Genomic DNA, 17,171 nt, shown 5'->3' on the forward strand with positions numbered 1-17,171 from the left:
TCAGATGAAGGGTAAGCATGTATCCTGAGGGAGGAAGAGAGACGAACGGGGCCAGATACACTGTTTGTCCCTCCAGAGTTTATTTCCTCCTTGCTCACTGTCCAAGGAGGCGGGCCTATGTTGATTACATCAGCGGGTTCCCTTTGTTCTCTGGTGACGTGTGGTTTACCTAGGCCTGAAGGAAGCGGGAGATTTGAAGGGGAAAGGAGAGCAAGGTCAGGGTGTGCATTTCTCAGGCTTCCACTCTACAGGCTGCTTCAAGCTGTCAGTGTCCTTCAACTGAGGGCTTCTGCAACTTGGAAGGCGGCTATCTCTACATGACCTTTCCGCCAGATTGGAGTCACCACCCCCCCCAACCCTTCACCTTTTCGGGCCTAGGGACGGTGGCAGAGCTGCTGGCACCAGCCCTACCTTGCTGAGCTATCTCAGGTATCTCCCCTACACCCTGCCCACACCTTCCTAAATAGTGCCTTTAAAGAAAACCTCTTGAATTATCCTAATTTGAATGTGCCATCTGTTTTCTGTTTGGACTCTGACTGATACAAAAACCCATCAAGAGATAGACACAGGAGTGTGGGACAGATGGAGATACAAATATTACTTTTATGACTACCACAACCGAGGCTGGACAATATGGCTTAGGTCTGCGAGGCAAGCAGGTTTGCTGATGGCCCGCCCTCAGGGGGACCGGCCCTGGGACACCGGTGGCCTGGGCAGACTGGGATGTGTGCTTTCTCACAGACAACAGGGAGGAAGAGACTGAGCTGAGCAATTTGGCTACTCCTTCGGGCCCAAGTTACCAAGCACATGAGTCACTCCTTCCAGTGGGGAAGACAGAGAAGGTGGGACAGGAGGCCCGGAGCCTTCCCCATGGAGGGCAGGCCTCCTTCTACACAGGAACAGGAAGCTCCGTGAAAGGCAGGACTCCTAAATGTTGCTTTAAATAAAGTGAGAGATAAGCAAAAAACCTGAAGACATAATATCTGGACTTTCTATAAAGAACACCTACAAATCGACGCATTAGGACACTGGGAATCCGGTTGAGAAGTGGACAGAGGCTACCGATAAGCAATTCACAGAAGAGGGAATAACAATGGCAAAGAAACATCTGGAAAGATCTTTGATCTCAGTAATAATCAAGGACTTGAGTTTTTAAATGTTTCTTCCCTTTCAGGTTGGCAAAAATCTTAAAAACTGATATTCTGGGGCACCTGGGTGGCTCAGTCGGTCAAGCATCCGACTTCAGCTCAGGTCATGATCTCGCGGATCGTGAGATCGAGCCCTGCGTCGGGCTCTGTGCTGACAGCTCAGAGCCTGGAGCCTGCTTCAGATTCTGTATCCCCCTCTCTCTCTGTCCCACCCCTGCTTGTGCTCTGTCTCTCTCTTTCAAAAAATGAATAAACATAAAAAATTAAAAAAAAACTGATATTCTTGAGTGTTGATGAAGATGGAGGGGAACAGGTTCTCTAACAGACTGTCAGAAGGAATGTGAATTGAGAAAGCCCTTCAAAGAGCAATTTAGTGGTGAATTAGAGCTTTAAATGTACATGTCCTCTGACACCACAAGTCCACTTACGGGATAGATGCAAGAAAAATATTCATATTTGTACACAAGCAAAAAAAAAAAAACCCATATACAAGCATGTTTATTGTTTGTAATAGTGACGATTTGGAGGCAATCTTGTCCATCAAGAGGGGAATGATAAAAATCCTCATATTTGGGGGCACCAGGCTGGCTCAATTGGAAGAGCATGTGACTCTTGATCTCATGGTCATGAGCTCAAGCCCCACATGGGGTGTAGATTACTTAAATGAAAACAGAAAAACAAAAAACCTTCATATTTGGGTGGGGGTGCCTAGCTGGCTCTGTCGATAGAACATGTGACTCTTTTTTTTTTTTTTTAAGTTTATGTATTTATTTTTGGGAGCAAGAGTGCATGCGTGTGAGTGGGAAGGGGCATAGAGAGGGACAGACAGAACCCCAAGGAGGCTCTGTGCTGTCAGCACAGAGACCAATGAGGGGCTTAAACTCCTGAACCATGAGATCATGACCTGAGCTGAGATAAAGAGTCAGATGCTTAACCCACTGAGCTACCCAGGTGCCCTGAACATGTGACTCTTAATCTAGGGGTTGAGTTTGAGCCCCACGTTGCGTATGGAGATTACCTAATAATGAAATCTTAAAAAAACAAACAAAAAAACTTCATATTTTGGAATCAAATGCAGTTGAAAGAATGGCCAAAGAAAGGGGAAGAGAACAGTAAGGTAAACGGAGTTTATTCATATTTTCCCAAAAAATGACTTCCTACATATATTGGATTATATACTGGAAAAAAACAAGCTGCAAAAAATATACACATAACACCATGAGTAGAATTCATGTGTGTAAAAATTAAAAATTAAACAAGGGAAGGACAGGATTTTGTAGTCAGAGTTGCTGAGATTTTTCAAAAATCCAAATGTAAAAAACACTTTTTTGAGTATTCACACCTGTACCCTTTGAGTCACATATAGACTGGTTGTATTTAACCAAGTTTAAAGTTTGCACGTGGATGGGTGTGTAATTAGTTAAGGCTGTCAAGGCCTTGTGTGTTACTGATAGCATGCATATGTAAGAGAAGGGCACAAGAAAGCATCTGGGTGTGATCCAACCACCAGTAATAGAATAGAAACTAGGGGTACCTGGGTGGCTCAGTTGGTTAAGTGTCCAACCTTGGATCAGGTCATGATCTCAGGGTTTGTGAGTTCGAGCCCTGCATCGGGCTCTGACTGGTGGCGTGGAGCCTGCTTGGGATTCTCTCTCTTTCTCTCTCTCTGACCCTTCCGGACTTGCACTCTCTCTCTCTCTCTTTCAAAATAAATAAATCAACTTAAAAAAAAAAAGAAAGAAACTAAAGGGTCAGTTATAGGACTCCCCTTTGAAAGATAAGGGTCTATAACACGAAACAGCAAATATTATAATACTCTTCCAAGAATATTATATGATCACTCATGCAAACAAGTTTCATAAAATGATTCAATGCTGTTTTGTATAATGATGTTATTCAATGTACTGTGTATACGAGATGATTCTATTTAAATGTGCTGAAGTTTTAGCGATAGAGTCCTAATGTAAATGTACCACGGATATTTCTCTATGATGTGCTTGGATACAATAGAAAACTATGAAAGAAAAATTTTTACCAAAGATTTAGTTTCCCTCTTGACACAGTCACAAGCAATCATAAATCTGTGTGATATGGATTGTTGCTGGCATACTGAATAAAGCAGGAAAGTTAAGTTCCAAAGCCTTAGCAATACAGACTCAATGGCTCAAAAAAAAAAATAATAGAGTAACACTTGAATATCGATATTCTTAAATCTAGGCACGGTTGGATGTGAAAACACATAACATGATATGTGGAGCCCAATCTGACCATACCGTGTAAAAGTGATATAAAGACCAGTAGCTCGAAAAAGAAAGTTAAATAGAAATGAAGATGCTCTTGTATTAGAACAAGGTAGGAAAGAGCTTAATGAAGATTGGGTGAAATCGGGGCGCCTGGGTGGCTCTGTCGGTTAAGCCTCTGACTTCGGCTCAGGTCATGATCTCACAGTTTGTGAGTTCAAGCCCTACGTCAGGCTGACAGCTCAGAGCCTGGAGCCTGCTTCGGATTCTGTCTCCCTCGCTCTCTGCCCCTCCCCTGCTCGTGCTCTGTCTCTCTCAAAAAATAAATAAAAAACAACAAAAAATTAAAAAAAAAAAGATTGGGGTGAAATAAAAAACATCAGCATAAACTCATGACTTTGAAAGATTAAGACTCTGATACAGGCTATATGAAATTATATAAATTTAGAAAATGCTATAAATACATAGTCCCAGTACCCAGAGAAGCAAGTATTTCCTGAAATGTGCACTATTCTGGATCTTGGGATGAAAGAAGCAAGTTAGTCCTGGGATACCTTGTTTTTAGAAAGAGTTAAGAGGAAGTAGAAAGACCAGCCTGGTTGATTCCCTTACAGTTCCCAAGAGCTGAACATAATGCCTCTTGGTTTTTCTTTGCTACTTTGCTCTGTACGTTCGCTTTATCCTTTCTGGCGGGCTGTCCCCAGGAGCTATGGTTCCATTAGGAAGGAGAAAAGACGGAATAGAAGTTGGGTAGGTGACCTACAATGTCTCTAACAGGTTATCTGGTTGATCCAACTTGGGTCAGGTGCCCATTCATTGACCAGCTCACGTGACTTGGAGGAGAGAATCATATCAAAAAAATGGCAGCACCCATTTATACCTTACGGGGAAGAAATGGTCAAAATTGTTCTGCCAAGCCAAGGAACTCATCCCAGAAGAAGAAAGCCATCCTTTATTTGTTATCTATTGCTGCTAACAAATTACCTGAAACCTTAGTGTCTTGAAACAACGAACATCAAAGAGTTTCTACAGGTCAGGAATCCAGGTGTAGCTTAGCTGGTATCTCTGATTCAAACCTTATCTGTCACGAGGCTGCAATTAAGATATTATTGGAGGTACAGTCTTTAGGCTTAATGGCAGCAGACTTTCTTCCAAGCTCACTCACATGGCTGTTGGCAGGTCTCAGATCCTTGCTGGCTATTAGCCAGAGACATTAGTCCCTTGACTTACAGGCCTTTCCATCAGGCAGCTCACAATCTGGCAGCTGGTTTTCTGCAGAGCGAGTGAGTAGAAGAGCGAGAAAGGGCACCCAAGACAGAAGCCACAGCCTTTTTATAACCGAATCTCTGTGGTGACATTGTATCACTTTTGCCGTATTGTTAGAAGTAAGTTGCTAGGTCCAGCCCGCATTCAAGGGGAGAGGGTGGGAAGACTGGGAGGCAGACATCATTGGGCGGGGGGGGCATTTTACAGGCTGTCTACCATAGGTTCTAAGCAGGTAACACAATAAAAGACCACTGCACGGAGCAGTGACACATTGAATCCAAAAAAGTGGTGATTATAGTCTATTACAAACAAGCTGAGTCTATAGAAAAAGCCTTGAGGGGCACCTGGGTGGCTCAGTTGGTTAAACATCTGATTGGTGGTTTCGACTCAGGTCATGATCTCAGGGTTGGTGGGATCAAGCCTGCTTGGGGTTCTCTCTCTCTGCCCCTCTCCTGCTCACATACACTATCTCTCAAGACAAATAAATACATTAAAAAAAAGAAAAAGAAAAAGCCTTGAGGTTATGATGATACTACCAGAAGGATGTTAATATAAAATGTGCTAACAGGTGGCAGTAATGCTTACAGAAGTTTTTAAAAAAAATTTTAATGTTTATTTATTTTTGAGAGAGAGAGAAAAGACAGAGCGTGAGCAGGGGAGGGGCGGAGAGAGGGGGAGACACAGAATCCGAAGCAGCTCCAGGCTCTGAGCTGTCAGCACAGAGCCTGACTCGGGGCTTGAACTCACGGACCGTGAGATCATGACCTGAGCCGAAGTCGGATGCCTAACCCACTGAGCCACCCAGGCACCCCATGTGTACAGAGGTTCTTAAAAATTCATTTTTATTAAATCTGAAACATACAAAATGGTATTTATAAAATACAAGTGAGATATAAAGAATAGTGATAAAATGGAGGTGCGTAGATGCGTGATCATCTCAGCCAGTATAAGAGGAAGGGGATGGCCATTACTTCTGAAGCCTCCAGTGCGCCCCTCTTGCCTCCCCGTCTGGGGTTCACCATCATCCTGTATTTTGTGATCATTATTCACTTGCCCTTCTTCACAGTTCTGCCACAGATGCTTGTATCCTTACACAAGATATTGTTTGGTTTTCCTTGCTTTTGACTTTATATAAATGGGATCACACTCTCTGTATTTTGCTTTTCACTCAAGATGAGGTTTCTGAGATGTATCTAGCTGATATGTTCACACTGATGTTTCGAATTTGACCCAAACTTCTCCAAGCTCTTCAGAGATCACTCGAATACAAGAGCAAACTCCATTTTATTATTTGAGCCACCAGCTTTCCCTTCACTTTTGCATACAACACTGGATGGCTATCCTGCAACTCACGTGTATACGTATTAGTGGACAATTGGGTTAGTTTTGTATTTTTGCTACATAAATAGTGCTGCCATGATCATCACTGGTTTCCTGGTCCACCCTTGCAAACATGTCTTCAGGGGATATACCTGGGAAAGGAACTGTGGGATCAAATGTATATAAAGGCTCAGCCTGAAGAGGTAATCCAGATTGTTTTCCAAAGTGATTGTAGTGATTCACACGTCGACCAGCAGTGAATAAATGTTTCAGTTGTTCCAAATCCAATCCGATATTTGGTAACGTCTGGCTTAGTATTTTTTGCAAACCTGGGGGTACCTGGGTGGCTCGGTCGGTTATGCGTCCGACTTTGTCTCAGGTCATGGGGGGTCTCGAGTTAAAGCCCCAAGTCGGGTTCTCTGATGGCAGCTCAGAATCCACTTCAGACCCTCTGTCCCCCTCTCTGTCTGCCCCTCTCCCGCTTGCTCTCTCCCTCTCAAAATAAATAAACGTTAAAAAAAAATTGTTTTTGCCAACCCGGAAGGTGTAAAATGAGTTTCATTAAGGTTTGGATTTGTATTTCACAGCAGGTGTGTGTGTGCATGTGTATATAATTTTTTTAACCACACTGGCAAGTGCAATCCGGTGATCAAACAAGACTCTGAACTCTACACTCAAATTTTCGCCATCATCCATGTAACTATTTACAAATTGTTGTTACCTTAACTCATTGTCATACTGAGTTCTTTGGATAAAAGTTAGATGCATAGAGTCAAGATCTGTAATAATAACTTAGTGTAATACCTGTGTTGCAAAGTGGTATATGGTAGAAAGCCAAATGGTGAATAAAGAAAATAATTTTCATGGGCACCGTACTCCTTTTGCGTTTATTTTGATGTATCATAGGAAGGTGTTGAAGAGAATTAGAGGGGAAAAGGAGTCATACACCTCTAGTTTATACATCATTTCTGCTGCCCTAAACAGTATACATGCAAAGAAGGAGTGGACCACTGATGTTGCTCAAATTTTGTTCCTGGTTAGACCCCAGCAGGTGGGGCTTTTCACAGACTCAGAGAAGTGTTACAAAGAAGTGTTAAAAAGGAATTACTTTCCTTAGATGTTATTCTGTACGGTCAACATTGGACTGTAAACATGCTGGAGTTGGGACTGATTAAAATGTTAAACTTAGTGAGGTCACATCCTGATTGGACTATACCCGAGAAACACGTTTCAGGACAAGTCCAAGTTCCAAGTATAACAAATGGGCAAGAGATCAGGTGATCATAATAGCTGGTGGCAGTCCGTTCTTAGAGGCAGAGCTGAAGAAATAGAACTTGCTAGCCACATGGATTAACTCTGATGCTGGCCTGGACCCCAGGTGTCTGAGCGGGCCTGACTTGGGGTGGAGGCAAGCAATGACAGAACAGACAGCGGAGGCTGGGTGTGCCTAACGTTGTACTTGGAGCTTCCTTCTCTCAAAGCTAGCACAGAAAACAGACCAAGGTGACTTCCACTCATGTATTGTTGGAATATAACTTACAAAATATATATATTTTTAAATTTATTTATTTTAAGGAGGGAGGGAAGCGCAGAGAGGGTGGGAAAGAGAATCCCAAGCAGGTTCCACACTGTCAGCGCAGAACCCAACATGGGGCTTGAACCCATGAACCGTGAGATCGGGACCTGAGCAGAAATCCAGTCGGGCGCTTAACCGACTGAGCCATCCAGGAGCCCCTAAACTTACAGTTTTTAAAAGCATTTTAGCAGAGTATTGAGACCTTAATCACCTATTTGCTGACCATGTGAACCTGCCCAATCGTTTGGGTTACTGAGGATGAAATAAACGCATTCGAATTGTCTCAAGAAACATGAAGAGGCTACAAATACAAGAGCCCAGCTAAGAGTCAACATCCCAGCTTGGGAAGTGCACAGTCCCCCCGCAGCTGTGGGGTTGGCTAGCCTGGGGGACTCTACACAGAGGTTCTCAAGTTGCTACCTCTACCCATACTGTTCTAGTGCTTGCTTACCCTCATCTCTGAGCTAGCTTTCCACCTGACTCCTGCTTATTTTGTTTCTACAGCCACAATCATCTTCCGGCAAGACCACCTCTTAGTTGACTTTCTCCTACGAACCTTGAAGAAGAGAATCTGATTGGCCAGATCATCTTCCCAAACCAGGCAAGTAAGGGGTCTTAGACCAGCGGAAGCCTTGGCTGCACTTGGATCACACGTCCTCCTGTGGCCCAATCAGCTAGGGATAAGGGGGAACTGCCCGTCCATAGCCCCTCAGTGCAGAGACCACTGGTGGGGCCAGTTTTCCTACAGGACTTTGGGCCGGCAAATACTGTAATGGACATTTCAAAGGAACCTAAGAAAAAGATTCAGAGATGGAACCAAGAGGTGCTTTAAAGCACTTTTACAGCATACGCACACACACAAATATTGAAAAGCCCTAATGACCATCAATAAAGGATAAATTCTGGGCTGCCTGGGTATGCGACAATGAGCAGCAAATGCAAGGACTTTTAAGGATATTGAAGAACACGGGAAATGCTCACAAAATCATATTAAATTAAAAAGCAGACCATAAAACTGTATGTACAGTATGATCAGAAGTCTCTAAGAAAAAACCCTGCACTTAGTTTATTTTTTAATCTGTAAGGGAGAGTTAATGGGTAGCGGTGCGCTGACTGGTGATTTAAATGCCCCCGATTTGGTCTTGTAGCCCTCAAACACTGCGTAAAGAACAGATACAGTGTTTATAATGAGGGAAAATACTAAGTCTTTGCTAAAGTTCACGTTTCTCGAATTTAACTGGGCTCTCTCACCCCTCTCCGCCGGCTCTCGGCCCAGGAGTCCCAGGCCCAGCCTGCCCCGCGCAGCTGGGGGGCTGTCCAGCCCACGCCCGCACCCAGCTCCTTCCGCTCGGCCCTCTGGCCTCTCCCCGCCTTTCCCCTTCTCCGGTCTCGAAAAACGTCACTTTTCAGGACCATCCGCGGTCTTTCCCCGCTCGCTGCTTTTCTAACCTGAAAAGGCAGGCGCGGACGGCTGGTGGCTCGGCTCGCGGCGCCAGCGCGCCCCCGCTCGGTCGGCCTCCCGACACGCGCCCGCCCCGCCCCCGCCCCGCCCGCTTCCGCCTTCCGGCCCCGGACTCTGCCCCGCGAGCGTGTCCCCTGGCCGCTATGGCTCCGCTCCGCTTCTCGGCCAACGTGTCGTGGCTGTTCCCCGAGCTCCCCGGCCTCCCCGCGCGGCTCCGGGCGGCGGGCAGCTCGGGCTTCGAGGCCGCCGAGGTCGCCTGGCCGTACTCGGAGTCGCCCGAGGCGCTGGCGCGCGCGGCGCGGGAAGCGGGCCTGCGGCTGGTGCTGATCAACACGCCCCCCGGTGCGCCGCGGGGCCGAACCGGGGCGGCCGTCGGGGGGCGGGGGGGGGACGGGGAGCGCCGGGGACGCTAGCCGCAGCTGACGCCCGTTCTCTCCTCAGGGGACCGAGAGAAAGGGGAGATGGGGCTGGGGGCCGTTCCCGGGAGGCAAGCGGCCTTCCGAGAGGGGCTGGAGCAGGCGGTGCTGTACGCCAAGGCTCTGGGCTGTCCCAGGTATCCTATGCTCTTCTCCTCCACCCCCCTCCCCTTCTTGCCCTGTCTCCTCCCAGACCCTGCCTCACGTTTGGGGTCTGGGAGAACAGGACGCCAGGTCAGAGAGCTCGGAGTCCGAGCGCACTGGCCTTTCCACTCCTTCAGTCCTGGTCCTTTGTCAGTTGCCTTTGGATTTTATCTGTCGTGTGCGGTTCTCCTGTTTGCTACTCTTTCATCCTGGGATCCTGTGCTGGGGGCTGTCTGACCAGGGAGGTAGCCAGCTAAACATACAGAGATCCAGTTGAGGAAGGGTCAGTTCATGGCAGCTGTGGGAGCAGAGTAGGCACCTGTCTGGGATCAGAGGAAGCTTCTTACAGGTAGTGATGTTGAACAGGGTCTCTTGATGGAAGGAGCACTGGAGGCGAGGATGCAGTGGAGAGAGACCAGGGAAGGCTTCGTTTGCTCAGCAGAATTCCTAAGGTTGGAAATGTGACCTTTTGGAGTTGAGTGTGGCCGAGAAAGATCAGGTGGTAACAGGAGGAGGTAGAAGGCACACCATGGGGTTGATCAAATAAACACATCCCACCGAGTGCAAATGGGCTGAAGTGGAACTGGAAAGGGTCATTACTGGCGAGTGGTGGGGGCAGAAAGCAGATGGGAAGAATCTAAGGAGCAGATGCAGGAAGTGGAGACAAGCAGCATGGAATACTCATGGGAAAGGGTCAAAATAATTTCTAGAAAGGGAGGCTGACACATGTTTACAGCCTGAGGAGAGGACCACTGGAAAGGAGATGGACAGGGAGAGCCGAGTGAGAGGTCTCTGAAGCAGGAATACGGGGTGTCTCTCAGAAGGCATCTGGGGAAGGGCACGGCCTCAGGCTGACCATGGAGTGTGAGGGTGCCGGAGGGCATCACTGCCAGGTGATAGATCACCAGCAGGGGAGATGGGGGGAAGGCAGCTGGAGGAGATGCCCACAGGGAGCCAAAGGAGGGCCCTGCTTCCAGGACGGACTCCCCAGCCCCCACCAGTGCTGTCTCCCCCCAGGATTCACCTGATGGCTGGCCGAGTACCCCGGGGTGCTGACCGAGCAGCAGTCAGGAGTGAAATGGAGACAGTTTTTCTGGAGAACCTGAGGCACGCGGCTGGGGTTTTGGCTCAGGTGAGACCAAGAACAAACGGACACACGATACTTACACGAATGCCCATGTGTGCAGAGGGGGCACACGGTGGGCAGAACAGATGAGGCACAAGGCCGGGCACTAGCCCAGCTCACAGGGAATGGGGAGGGGCTTCACCAGTGACTGACTGATGGGACACAGGTCCACCATGCTAGGAGAGCCTCGTGGGACTGCTGGAGCCCATCAATACCCGCAGCACTGACCCTCAGTACTTCCTGGACACGCCCCAGCAGGGTAGGACTGCAGCCTTGTGCCCCCTCCAGTCCCGTGTGATCCTTGTGCTCTCCTTGTGTCTCACTGCCCTCTCCCCGCTTTCTCTCCCAGCGGCAGCCATCTTACAGAAGGTCGGAAGACCCAACCTCCAGTTACAGATGGTGAGTGGAAGAAAGGGAGTGCTTCACAGAAGGCCCGTGTTCTCCACATCTGGGAAGAATGGGGTGAGGGAAAGGGCCCTGCAGGGCCTCTGACTGTAGTAATCTCTACGCAGGACATATTCCACTGGCAGATCATGGATGGCAACCTGACAGGAAACATCCGGGAGTTCCTACCCCTTGTTGGTGAGAGGGGTCTCTTGGCTCCTTGTTGTCTGCTGTGTTACTCCCTCTATCCTCCCACCCCTTCAGACCCTCGCATCTGTCCCTCGGGCCCCAGCTGGAGTGTGGGCCCCACATCTGCCCACATCTGTCTCCAGGGCACGTGCAGGTGGCACAGGTCCCGGGCCGGGGGGAACCTGACAGCCCTGGAGAGCTGAACTTCCCCTATCTATTCCAACTGCTGGAGGATGAAGGCTACAAGGGCTTTGTGGGCTGCGAGTACCAGCCTCAAGGTGAGGGGGTGCTGGGGCTCCAGGCCTAGGGCTGGGGAATGGAGCTCTGAGGGATAGGTAGCAGACATGGCTGTTTTTCTCCCCACGGGTCGAGATGCCACGGCCTCCCTCTCTCCTCAGGAGACACAGCAGAGGGCCTGAACTGGCTTCGTTCCTACTGGGATAGGCGGGGCCGCCCACAGGCTGGCCAGTGAGGTCCTGCCCGGCACCCACCTGCCTCTGTGGGACAGTGCACCAAGCATCCCAAATCTCCTGAATTAAAAGACCACCTGCTGAACGTTTTCCTCTGTGTGTTATTGGGTGGGGGGAGGACACACGGTGTCTAAACTTCTGTCTCCCTGGGTTACTTCCCTCCTGTTGAGAAGGGACGTACAGCTCACACTCAAGTCCTCCAGTCCGTTGTGCCAGTGTCACTGTGGAGATGGGGGTTTTCGAGCCCACCTCTTCATTAACACACCAGAAACCACGGGTCCGAGAGCAATGGGGCTTGCCTGTGGTCACAGGGGCTTCAGAAGCAGAGCTGGGATGGGAACCAAGTTGTCATTATCTCAACAACAATGTTTGGCGATGATGTTCACGTGGGAAATGAAGACCAGAGGGCTCAAAATGCAGGGAGGCTGAAAGCAATCAAAGACTTGAGAGGCAGCATTCAGGCAGAGGAGCTCTCAGGGGTGAGTGCTTGGCACCTGGTGTGAATTCCTGGGACTCCACCAGGGCAGCAGGCAGGTGGAGTCCCTTTCTGGGGAGGGTCCAGGGGCCTGAGAGGAGATGGGCACCTCAGGGAACTGACCTGACTCTCTGGAGCCCTGGGCCGGTCACCCTGGCAGGTGCTCAGCGGGGCAGCTCCTACTGCTAGGCTGCGACTCAGGCCCCTGAGATCTAGTCACAAAGCCTTCGGTGTCCGTCAGTGTCTGGGCCCAGAAGGGCTGGTCAGTCCTGCTTCAAGTGGACAGTCTCGCAGATCCATGGTTTGAGTAAGGATGACATTCACTGGTCTGGGCCTCACAGGAGGCGGGTCCAGAGGGTGAAGCAAGCTGTGTTGATGACGGACTCCAGGTGGTGGTAGGTGGAGACCAGCTGGGCAGGAGGGCTCTCACTGTCCTGGGGCTGCACCGGGAAGGGCTCTCGGAAAACCACTGTCAGAGACTGTGGGGAACATGGTGGGGGTGCCATGGTGAGTGGAGGGCAGAGTGGGTACCGGGGGCAGGGCTCCCCAGCCTCAGCAGGCTCCGGGCAGAGCCTCCTACTGGGCTGACGCAAAGCCCCTCCCCCCTGTGCTCACCGTCTTTCCCAAGTGGGAATCCAGAAACACCAGCACAAAACAGTCTGTGAACTTCTGATTCAGCACAACCTGCAATGAAAGACAAAGTGAGGTGGGGAGTGAGGTCTGTCTCACCTGAGGCAGCATCCCTCTTCCTCGAGGGCATTCTGGAAGTGGGACCCATTTGAGGAAGGCCTGCGTCCATCACCAAACCTGCGCCCACCCACATTCCACAGTCACCCAGGACCTTGTCTCTAAACTGAACCTCAGTCCTCGTCCTCACTGACTCCCAGTCAGCCTGACCAGAAGTCTGTTTCAGAGGTCATCTACCGAGAGGCCGCGCACAAAGCCGAAGTGTATCAATGAAGGAGAGTTCTCTACACTTGACACGACCCCTCCTTGCCTCCTGTCCTGGGTCTCGTATCTCTTTGACCTCCCCTGGGACTTACGTCTGTCTGTCCCTATGCTCAGCTCTGCAATCCCTTCCACATGATTCCTTCTACTCCCAGGCTTCAGTTCATGTAGATGCTGCCCAGGTCTCCCTCCTGGGCTCCAGTTCCTGGCATCCATATACCTTCTAGAATATGGTCCTGGGAGGGCCTCACGACTTCAGACTCCACTTGTCACCCGTCCCCCAAGGCTGCTCCTGCTTCAGGCTCCCACCACCCGCAGAAGCATCCCATCTGCTCACACCCCCTGCACAACTGCAGCTAGACCAACTCACGTCCACATCCAAAGATGCCCCTTCCCACCCTGAAACTACCCTTCTCCACAAGCAGGGTTGCAGGACCCCTCTCTACAGACCAACTCCTACTTTTGAAGCCCTCTTCTGCATGTCTCCTCCCCAGAACCACTGCTTTTGTCAGGCCCACCTCTTCAGTCTCTTAATTCCCATGCTCTCGTGAACCCTTTTCTACCTGGCCCAGGCAGTGCTTTCAGTCTCTCACACGCCCCTGGGCATCGGGCTAGGAGGCACGTTCTGAGTCTGGGGTGGGGCCTGAGAGTTTGCATTCTGGCAAGCTCCCAGGTGCCACTGCCGCTGCCGGCCTGAGGACCACACTTTGGGTAACGGGGCTTTAAAGCTCCAGAGGCCCTTTCTGGGATTCCTGCCCCTAAGACCAACCACTGATGAAGTTCCAGAGCTTGGCCCTCGGGATCTCTAGCCAAAGGTTTGTGTTTTTGTGAGCTTTTGAGGACAGAGCTCTAGGCTGTTTTCACGAATCCCATGTTGAGGGTCAAGTGCTTGAAGGGTTTTACATGGATCCGGGTAGTCTCATTTCATCTAGGCCTCTTTCCAGAGCAGACCTTGTTCAGGCAGGCTGGGGCTCCTTCAGGGGACACCTGTCATCTCTCTGATGAGGACTTCCGCTGTGTCTCCCCTTTCAGGGGAGGATCAGGGAGACTTACCAGGTACTGAGTTCCCAAGTCTGGGCTCTGGAAATGGCGACAGCTCTGAGGAAAACGGCTTAGGAGAACCTTGATCAGGCTCTGGTACCAGGAGACCGTCATAGACAGGAAGCAGTCCTAGGGGAAGGTCCATGGGGCTGGATCTGCTGTCCCAGAGCCACCTGAGACCTCTGCACCCTCTACCCTGGCTGCTGGTAGGATTCCTAGTATCCAAACCAGCCCCTTCCAGAATCCACAGCTGCTTACCAGCTGGGGGTCAATGTCCCCGATGGATTTGGCATGGACTGCTTCCAGTAGCTCCTCCAGCTCAGCCAGGGCCAGGCGCCCCCCTAGCCGTAGCCGGTCAGGCCCTGGAGGCTCCAGCAAAAAGAGGCGCTTCCAGAGGGTGTCCCGGCGGCAGTGCCCTCCGGCCAGCCGGACCAGCTGAGCCAGCCGTGCCCGTGCCACGCCCACCTCTGTAGCCAATGGGGGGAACAGGGGAGCTGGTCCAGAGGCCAGGCCAAGCCCTGAGGCCTCCCCGGGGCTACCAGCCGAGCTCCCAGGAGTTTCCGGCTCAGGGGGCAGTCTGGGTGGCTTCCGGAACCGGCGCATGTCGGCAGTGAGCCTGGGGAAGAGCTCTCGTTGGCTGGTGAGCACCACGAAGAACTGTAGCCTGGGGGGTGGGAGGGGTAGGAATGTGGTGATCGCAACAGGAGACGCTCAGAGCAAGGGCACAGGGGAGCTGGACAACGAGCACAGTCAAGGTGGGGGATCTGCTGACCGCAGAACATGCCGCTCAGCTTCTCCTTGCTCTTCAAAGGGTGCAGCACAGTGACACACAAGCAGAGACACATCAAAGTCATCCTGGTGACGAAGTCCCTCAGAGTCCAGGTAGGAGCCAGAGCTGTACAATGAGGGTGGGTGAGATGCCAACACTGAGGTTCTAATGAAGCCAACCCCCCTCCTCCCTCCTGCTCGAGACTCTGTCTCCCTACTGCCAGGATGGCCTCGACCTCAGCTTCACCAGATCACATGCTGGTGCCCCCTTGCCACTCTACCTGTGCCACGCTGATACCAGGGCATATTCATTATGTTCTGGGCCTCCTGGCCGCGCCATCCGCAATGGCTTCATGTGGTAGGAGCTGGCATGGTCGGCCACGTAGTTATACAGCTGGTGGGCAGCAATGAGTGGTGTGGAAAGCTCCAGGGTCCCTGAGGGGCAAGTTACAGGAGATGCTGAGCCTGGGACAGACACACTGCATGGGTGGGGCAGGAGGTTAGAAGTCCCTAAGGCTCTGATCGACAAGTGGCCTGGCTCTGTTTTTCTGGGGAGCTCCTGTGGAACATCGAGATGGGACAAAAGTGGCTCGGGAGAGACAGAGGGCAGGGTACACATGACACAGGATCTAAACTTTGATGTGAAACAGTGTGAAGAACTTAAGATAAAGACACAAACCAGAGACATGGGGACAGGGTCCAAGTGACCTGAGGCGATTAACAATACAGGACAGGAGGTGCAGAGACTAGGTCTGGCCCCAGGAAGTGGTCCCGTCGGCCCTGGCTTGGAGACACCCTGTGGTCTATTTCTGGTTCACTGGCTTGCCCTTGGGCACAGACCTTGGTAAATGTGATTACGACCAAAGTGGGGCCCGTCAGGGTGGTGGGCCAGGAAGTGTCGCAGGAAGGTGGTGAGGTGGTAGCCATGTCGCAGCACTAGGTGGGCGCCCAGGACGTGTTGGTGCACCAGGCGCAGGTGGAAGTCGTAGCTGAATGAGTGCACGTGCATCAGGTCCCGCACCTTGTCACATTCCTCAGTGAACAGCATGGACAGCTGGGGAGGTGGCGGCAGGGGACTGGGTCAGGATATGGCACATGGCCCAGCACATTCCCATTTCTCTCCCATCAATGGGAGGTTCAAGATTCACCCTGTTGCTGTGGGCCTGGGGGAACCCCGTCTGCCGGAGTAACTTCTATGGGGAGCCCTCCTCATTACGTCCCGTTTCATACAGTATCGTGACTCTGTTGACGTGAAACCACGACCATTTTGATAGATGGGCCTTTTCACTCTATCCCAGATTCCAATAAAGTCTGAGGCAGATTCACTGACGCAAAAAATCCTTGTTCAGTGTCTTACTAGGTACTGTTCCGGGTGCTGGGGATACAGCGGGAAACAAGCAAACCCTACCTTCAAGAGCTCCCGTTCTAGTAAGTGGGTAGGTAAGATGATAACTGTTAGGCAGAATAAATGAGGAGGCAGTACGCTAGAAGGTGGGGTTGTGGAAAATGTAGTAAAGCAGCTGCAGTTTTAAACAGGGTGATCCGGGTAGGCCAGGTGTGTAATTTACTATTAGAAAGTCTTTCCCGGCCCCTCCCATCTCTCCAGCTTTACCTTCCCATCAAAGCACCGCTCTTCCCAGTACATCATACATTCTCTTCACACTTTTGTAACTGCTTGTTCTCTCTGCCTGGAATGCTGCTCTCCCTGCTCCCCAAATGTGGCTAACTCCTACTCAATCGTAAAGCTTCATCTGGGATATCCTGCGAAGGCTAGGCCGGGGTAGGCCTCCTCTAATTGATCTGCGAATGAATGAACCATGAACGGAGGAAGGAAGGAAGGCAGAGACACAGAGCTGGTGCTTCTCTTGGTGGAAATCACCATCACTGAGAGTGTTAGCGGCTGGATCTGCGGTGCTGGGATGGCAGAATCTACACGACCATTCCATCAGAAGCACTGGGCACAGGAGTTACTAGGAAAGGAAATAACTGGCTGTCAAAGAAGTGACAGCTTAGGGGCCAGGGGAGCTGTGTGATCTTGGCTGAGTCATGGTCTCTCAGCCTTAGTTTCCTCATGTACATGAATATAAAGTAAAGGTCTTTGTAAAGCTAGAGAGCTTGTGATAAACTGAAATAACCAAGGACTATGATTATCATGAGCACCAGAGAGGCGGCCGAAGAAATGTCACAGGATGCTCACG

General features: G+C 50.5%; 2 protein-coding genes across 6 annotated transcripts in view; one reads left to right on the forward strand and one right to left on the reverse strand.

The window, feature by feature from the left end:
* Positions 1-8,948: 8,948 nt before the first annotated feature.
* HYI (hydroxypyruvate isomerase (putative)) lies at positions 8,949-11,830 on the forward strand. Of its 3 annotated transcripts, XM_053896416.1 has the most exons (9): positions 8,949-9,354; positions 9,454-9,566; positions 9,942-10,024; positions 10,590-10,704; positions 10,879-10,957; positions 11,048-11,097; positions 11,211-11,280; positions 11,415-11,549; positions 11,670-11,830. In XM_053896416.1, exons 1-9 carry the CDS (start codon positions 9,156-9,158, stop codon positions 11,741-11,743), a joined length of 918 nt encoding a protein of 305 aa, XP_053752391.1. In that variant the 5' UTR covers positions 8,949-9,155; the 3' UTR covers positions 11,744-11,830. The 3 variants fall into 3 exon arrangements, with proteins under 3 accessions (XP_053752391.1, XP_019284520.1, XP_019284518.1); XM_019428975.2 differs by lacking the exon at positions 9,942-10,024 and having other exon boundaries at positions 8,952-9,354; positions 9,454-9,565; positions 11,644-11,830; XM_019428973.2 differs by lacking the exon at positions 9,942-10,024 and having other exon boundaries at positions 9,008-9,354; positions 9,454-9,565.
* Positions 11,823-17,171, reverse strand: part of SZT2 (SZT2 subunit of KICSTOR complex) — a 52,172-nt gene continuing 46,823 nt past the window's right edge. For 2 of the 3 annotated variants that reach the window (XM_053896391.1, XM_019428959.2), the window contains exons 66-72: positions 15,814-16,027; positions 15,255-15,408; positions 14,978-15,100; positions 14,464-14,869; positions 14,218-14,334; positions 12,832-12,900; positions 11,823-12,695 (exon numbers count right to left, since the gene is read on the reverse strand). In XM_053896391.1, coding sequence (XP_053752366.1) covers positions 12,552-12,695; positions 12,832-12,900; positions 14,218-14,334; positions 14,464-14,869; positions 14,978-15,100; positions 15,255-15,408; positions 15,814-16,027 — 1,227 coding nt within the window. In that variant the 3' untranslated portion in view covers positions 11,823-12,551. Of the gene's footprint in view, positions 12,696-12,831; positions 12,901-14,217; positions 14,335-14,463; positions 14,870-14,977; positions 15,101-15,254; positions 15,409-15,813; positions 16,028-16,103; positions 16,944-17,171 lie in introns of those variants that run through there. The other variant, XM_019428960.2, reaches the window with a different exon arrangement.

This window comes from Panthera pardus, unplaced genomic scaffold (assembly GCF_024362965.1).
Source record: "Panthera pardus isolate Hobbes unplaced genomic scaffold, ASM2436296v1 HiC_scaffold_11, whole genome shotgun sequence".
NCBI lineage: Eukaryota > Metazoa > Chordata > Mammalia > Carnivora > Felidae > Panthera > Panthera pardus.